Source organism: Parasteatoda tepidariorum, chromosome 1, assembly GCF_982258835.1.
Source record: "Parasteatoda tepidariorum strain Cologne lab strain chromosome 1, Ptep-v5.0, whole genome shotgun sequence".
Lineage (NCBI taxonomy): Eukaryota > Metazoa > Arthropoda > Arachnida > Araneae > Theridiidae > Parasteatoda > Parasteatoda tepidariorum.
This window is the reverse complement of record NC_141755.1, coordinates 72,506,891-72,513,653: the sequence shown is the minus strand read 5'-3', so window position 1 is coordinate 72,513,653 and position 6,763 is coordinate 72,506,891. Positions and strand designations below refer to the sequence as shown.

At 25.8% G+C, this 6,763-nt stretch overlaps 1 protein-coding gene across 2 annotated transcripts in view; it reads left to right on the top strand.

Annotated features, from left to right (window-relative positions):
* Positions 1-2,378: 2,378 nt before the first annotated feature.
* The window catches only part of LOC107449669 (uncharacterized), a 50,948-nt gene continuing 46,563 nt past the window's right edge, over positions 2,379-6,763 (top strand). The window contains exons 1-2 of one of the 2 annotated variants that reach the window (XM_043048971.3): positions 2,379-2,601; positions 5,452-5,515. In XM_043048971.3, coding sequence (XP_042904905.2) covers positions 5,495-5,515 — 21 coding nt within the window. In that variant the 5' untranslated portion in view covers positions 2,379-2,601; positions 5,452-5,494. Of the gene's footprint in view, positions 2,602-2,637; positions 2,756-5,451; positions 5,516-6,763 lie in introns of those variants that run through there. The other variant, XM_071179646.2, reaches the window with a different exon arrangement.

Here is a 6,763-nt window from a genome sequence, read left to right as displayed (position 1 = left end):
CCTAAGATACCTAGGTCAGGGTTTACTTTTTTCGAAAATACATTTTAAAATTCACGCAGACATGGAAATTAAGGCTGCTCAATTTTGAAACCAACTGGGCGTCAATGGACGTGATCACAATTTAAAAAAACTATTTTAAAATTGCTGAATCAGAATTTTTTTTAAAAAAAATATGAATAAATATAACTTTGTAAATTCAATTGAAAAATTAATTTCATGCATTATTATAAATATACAATCTCTTCTCTCTATATATAAAAGTGAAATCTGTCTGAATATTCGTATGTTCATTAATAACTCTTTAGATCATGTTTTTTTTTTTTTTTTTTTTTTGCTGCATGCGAATTGTTATAGGGTGCAAAGCAATCACCACTTTCCGGCATGTAGTTTGACCTCAATATTAAAAATGCGAAATTTCATTGATGAAAACCATTGTTAGAAATTTAAACCTTGAGTTGTCATGAAAACAGCTACAGCATTTATACTAAATATTTAAAATATAGAAGCAGACGAAACCACAAAAAAAAATTATATGTTCCTAAAGCTCGCTGAGCTCATAGTTTAAGTGCAGAAGTAAGAGCTTGTTAGAAGCAAATATGCAGGCTAACGTAAGTTATCGGAAAGGGAAGACATGCTATGTTTCGTCATCAGTGGCAATGTTAAACATAAATATTCTTATTCTTCCAAATGGCATTTCTTGGTGCGAATAAATTACTTTATTCGCACCAAAATATATTTTATTTTATGTTTAACACATGTTCATGCTAATCATTGAGTTTTTCAGACGTAACGAATAAAAAATAAGTTAATATTCGTGTAATATTCAAATTACGTGCAGAAAACTTCTTTTTTTTCCAAGGCGTTTAAATTTATTAAAATCTAATATTAAAATTTTAAAATTTTTTATACGAATTAATTTTAATAATAATAATTGCTGAACGCTAATTTTAAATTCTCAAACTTTATATTATTATCCAATATACTTAACCATAAAACCAAGTTCACCAAAAAAAAAGAAAGAAAAAACGCCAGTTTCCGATTTACACAAGCCACTGGTTACCTATAATACACATAGCTCCTTCGAATATGACAGTATCGTGAATATTTTGCAAAGCGATAATTATTGAAAGCGATATTATTGTGAATGTTTCAAAATTTTCCTTGGGTTACAAAAATATTGGCTGATACAAAATTACTTTAAATTAACTTAAATGGGAAAATGACGTGATATATTTTTGACAATGCATTGTGATAAGATTCGCATTTATTACTCATGGGTCATAATGCTTTTTTGGGTAACAATTCGAAAAAGCTGGTTGGGCCATAACAGCGGATAGATGCCCAAACCATGCATAAATTATATATTTAAGTACTTACATTTAAAACATGAACTGTTAAGTCTCAATATCAGGAAAAGAAGCTTTTAAAAACGAAAAATCTTCCTCCTAAAAATCCCCTAACTTCAGAATATCACTCGACAACAAACGTCTCGAATCAAATCTGTAGTGTGAACTGTACAACTAAACTTTCTCACATTTAGTGAGATTTACATTAAAAAAAAAAAGAAAAAAAGATTTTTACCTACCATAATCGCAACTTGCGTTTTAAAATTTGAAAAACTGCCTTTGAAAAATGATCATCAAACCATTGACAACTCCTATACATCATATTCTGAGCAATTAAGTTTTAAAAAGATGTCTTGTAATTTGAATACACTCATGGATTCATGTAAGCACAGAGGACTTTTTGGATTGCGAATATTATTTGTCTTGGAAAACTAATTATCAATTAATCGATATCTACAATTTAATCTGATTCTGAGCAATTGGGTATAATAAGAAAAAAACACAACTACTTCGATTTAGTAGGAACAACATATGACGCAATGCTAAATGAATGGAATTTAGTTGTTGTTTATTTAGTTATTGTTATTAGTAGTTGTTGTTATTTGTTTTAGTTGTTGTTGCTTATTTAGTTGTATTTAGTTTCAATAACTTTTCTTTATAATGCAATAAAATCTGGCGAGCAGCTATTTAAACGATCGAACACTTCGTTTGTTTATTTGTGGCTTGAAGTTAGGCTCGCAGAAAATGCCGTTCATGGGTTAAATTTAGTAGGAACAACACAACCTGTGACGTAGGCTATATTATACCCAATTAAAGTTTTAAATAATGTATTGCAATTTTAATGCTTTCATAAGAATTCAAATCACTTTTAGAATTTCGTTTACAAAATCAATAAAAACAAGTGCGTGCATCAAGACCTCTTTTGAAGTTGCATCAATTAGTCATTAGATGGCGCACTGCACGAATTTAACAGATTCAGAATCTTTATCCGTTTTTTTTTTTCTTCATACCTGATCAGACCTAGCGCCATCTAGACGAAGCCCATAAAACTTAAAAGTTATCGCAAGTTTCATATTTTTTTGCGTTGTAATTTGACCCTTCGTGTGAGGAGGAATGTTTGCGACATCTCGACCCGAAAATTTGTTTTTATCCCTTTAAATTGTAAATATTGAACTGTAAACATCACATGCAATTACTTACTAAATTCCTTAAAGATGTTGATACGATTCAATTAAGTTTAATCTCCTTTTTAATTGTAAGTTGTGATAATATATTTTTGTTCATATTTGTCGAATTTATGTAAACAAATAAGATCATTCAGTTTTGGGTTACAACTTGTGATAAGTGACGTTCTTTTAATTCAAGTGAATAACGAATTGTAAATATATATTCTTGAAGCCATTAATTAAGTAGGCGTTCAATTAAAAACTTCTTATTTATAATTTTAATTTTCTCAATTTTTATATATTTTTATTTAGTTTTTTTCAGTACTTAAAACTGACAGGAAAGATTGTCAAGAAAATAAATTTGCAATGTGTTTACTCAGTTTTGCTAACATCAATAAAAAAAAAAAAAATTATAATTTTAGTTTGAAACGTTTGATATTGACACTTATATTTACTCAAAGTTTTTCTTATTGAAGATTTATTCGTTAAAAAAGAAAGTTCGTCTTTATGGTTATTTGTAAAAGAAGAATAAATAATCAAATCTGGGCAGTTTATCGCATCATTTTCGTCTTAATTAATTTATAGTCTATTGAACAAGTAGTATAATAGAAATGATCTTTTTATAGATTGGTTTCTTCATTAAATTAATTGATTTGTGTTGTTGCTTCTCTAGTACAATTATTTTTTATCTTATAGCTCAAACTGTGTGGGATTAAATTTCTCTTGCTGTTTCTCTGATCACAATAGTTTTTTAGAAATTATATTTAAATTTTTAAAATTACATTCTATAATTTTTTTCAAATTGTTTTTAGTTATTTTTAAATAAAAAGGTTATTATAATTTTTTTTTGTGAAGTATATTGGAAAGAAATTGAAATTTTTTTTAACCAGGCTTTTTTTTTTAATCCTCAGAAGTAAATTAATTTTAGGTGCAATCATTAAATAAGGAAACTTAAAATTATATATCCGTTAATTATACTGCATAATTTATTATGCTGAATTTTGCTGAATAAAATTTCTGAACTTGGTAAGTATGTATGTTGGGAGTTTTCTGTATGAAAGATCTAAAAATCTTACTTGTAACTTTCTTTTTTAAGCCTCAAAATTTGAAAGGTTTTTTTTTTTTTTTTTTTTTTTTTTAACGTTTGTATTTTTTTGACTTAATTTCAAATGTTATTGAGTTCAGCTCACCCAAAGCATATGATGTCTTTGCTTCAGCATATCTTGTTCTCAACATTTACTTAACATTTAACTCAACATTTAACTTGATATTCTGGTTCTGTATACCTTATTTTAATGCAATGTTTATTATAATTATATTTAAAAGTTCTTGATAATTAGTGTAATGGAAACTTCAGAAAAATTCTATATATTTCACTCAATTTTTTCTTCTTTTTTTTAAAAATATTAAGAGTACTGGCAGAAATATTTAAAGGGGTGCAACCTGAAAAAATAGTCTATATATGGTTTTAAAGATCATAGACAAATATTTTTTTATGAAAAATATTTTTACGTATGTGCATTACAAATTATTTTAAACTATTCAATAATTTAAGTTTCAAAACCAATAAAGTTGTCCAAAAATTGAAATTTTTATGTCACAAAAAATCTTGATTTATCTAAATTCTTTAAACTAAATATGATATAAGCATGAAAGAAAAAGTAGTGCTATAATAAAAAACAAAACTATAATTTTTTGATAAAGTTCCTTTTTTAACTGTATATTAAATAAGTAAAACATTATAACTATGGTTCCTATTAAGTTTAATATTTCTTTGAAAACAAGGTTGCCAAAAATAATGATTTTCTTTAAAAAGTTTTTGTTTTTAAAAAAATGTCTTTTTTTTTTTTAAATTTAAATCAAATTTTGATTTTTTTTTTTACACTAACCAAACAAAAGGAAATAATGTTTTGAAAATGTTGATATTATTTTAAAACAATTTTGTGATTAAAACATTAAAAAACTTTTACTAAAAAGGTTAACATTGTTATGCATGTAACTATTATAAACTAATCCTTGAATAAAGAAAATCATAGTTATTTTTGTTCTAACTCAACACTCTCATGAATTTGTAAACACGAATAAGTTCAAATTTATTTGTTAGATATTAAATGAAGAATGTATTAATTTTTATCAGGTAGCATAAAAAAAATTATTCTTAATTACTCTTAGCAGAACAAGTCTTCATTGTTTATATACACAGACTACATATTTAAAAATAATTGTATTTAAATAAAATATGAAACTAAATAGGGTTTAATTGAAATATATTTATTAATTAGCAAATTATTTTACATGCTATCAAAAATTAAAGTTTAAAAGTTTCATGTCCCTTTTATGATTTTTTATTAATTACTATAATTTAATACATGCATTCCTGATTTTACATACATTCTCCTTTCATTATTTCTCAAGATCAGTGAAATCAGATTTTAAATGAAAATCACATCTTTAGGAGTATATTTATAAATTATATTAAATATTTTTGACTTAAATCAATGATTTCTTTAAAACAAGAATCAGGTGATTTAAATCAGTGATTTTTTTTTTTAATGAAATAAGTTATTTAAATCCTTAAATCCCAACTTAAATCATGTCAAAATGAATTCAGCTTTTGCACTTATTGTATGTATCAAAGTAGTTGCAATTGGATAAATATTATTTTTAATTATTTAAAATAAAAAATAATGTTTAAAAGCAAAAAGCAAGTTTCATTTAATTGGGTTTCTAGTGGCGTGCACATGTTTGACCTTCTTTGTGAGTGGTTATGCCTTCATAGAATTTAAAATTTGTTTTAAAATAGAAATTGAATTACATTATTGGAAACTCTACAAATTCAGTAAATTTGTGTAGTATTTTTTAGATTCACATCTTAAATTGTTTATTTTGAAATGTTTTTTTACTTGTCTACTAATAAAGAAATTTATTATTAATCTTAGGTGATATTTTTTATTCTGTGATTTGAATCAATGGAAATTGCAGATGAATTCTGACACATCTCAGGTTGTGAACTTTTCTTATTTTATTCTTTTATTTTATTTAATTATCCATATGCACTTCATGATTTTTTACAATGTATTACACTTTACTTGAAATTATAATATTATTTTAAATAAAAAGACATACCCTCAAGTAATTTTACTATACATTAAAAGTTATAAAATTTATTAAAGGTTTTAATTAGTTGGAGACACCAAATATTTGATAAAAATTTTCCCTCTATTATTCCAATATATCCCTTTATAGAAAGCGGAATGATGCAAAAATGATAATAAGCTATTAACGTTGTGTTTAAAAAAAACTGTTCATGTATGGTTGACTGAATGTAAACAATAATATGCATGGGATCTGTTTAGAAGAAGTTTGGGTCCGTTAACGGGCCCTTCACGAAATATCTTTTCATAAAAACGAACCCTTCTCAAATTTGTTTATCTTCATTATTGCTTTGTTAATGAAATAAACCGTTCTCAGGGGGGGAGGGGGAGAGACCGTTCGAAATGAACTAAGTTTTCCAAGTTTCCCCCCTAAGTTTAAATTCCAAATGTAGTATTCTAAGAAAATATTTCTATATTTATAAACATCATGTGCACATTCTTATTGATATTAAATGATAATTTTTTTTTTAAATAAATGATTGATAAATTTGTATTTTCATAAAATTAATTAATTGAATATTACGTAAATAGAAATTAATTTCTGACAATTTTTTAAATAAAATATTATAAATTTAAGAATTGTTTAAATTTACTTAATGCGTAACACATTAAAAGTGATACATTACTAAGTTGTGTTATTTAAAATATGTCAATTGAAATTATTAAAAATGTGAGTAATTTTGTTTCCATTATTCGTCCGTTGCATCTCTAATTTAGTAGCAGCAATTGTTGAGCAGAATCTTGTATCTATTTAATTAATAATTAGTCTTGTAATTTAAAAACTTCTTGAAAAGGTTTTTAGCAATTTTTGTAATAACAGGATCCTATTTGTTCAAATTCACAAAGCAGGAACCTGGTTGAAAGAATAAGACTTAATGCTTATTTTATATTCGCAAATAATGAGTAGTTTTTTCACAATTTTACAAAAAACAGGACCTTTCACAAAATGTCTGGACAGACCCCTGATATGGTGCATCCCTCTGCTTATGTTATGTTATATAGGCTATGTGTGAACCCCCGTGGCAGAATCGTTGCAACACGGTGACATTGTCGCAGAACGTTACAGAGTTCTTGCAGAAAGATTCTTCCTTTGGGA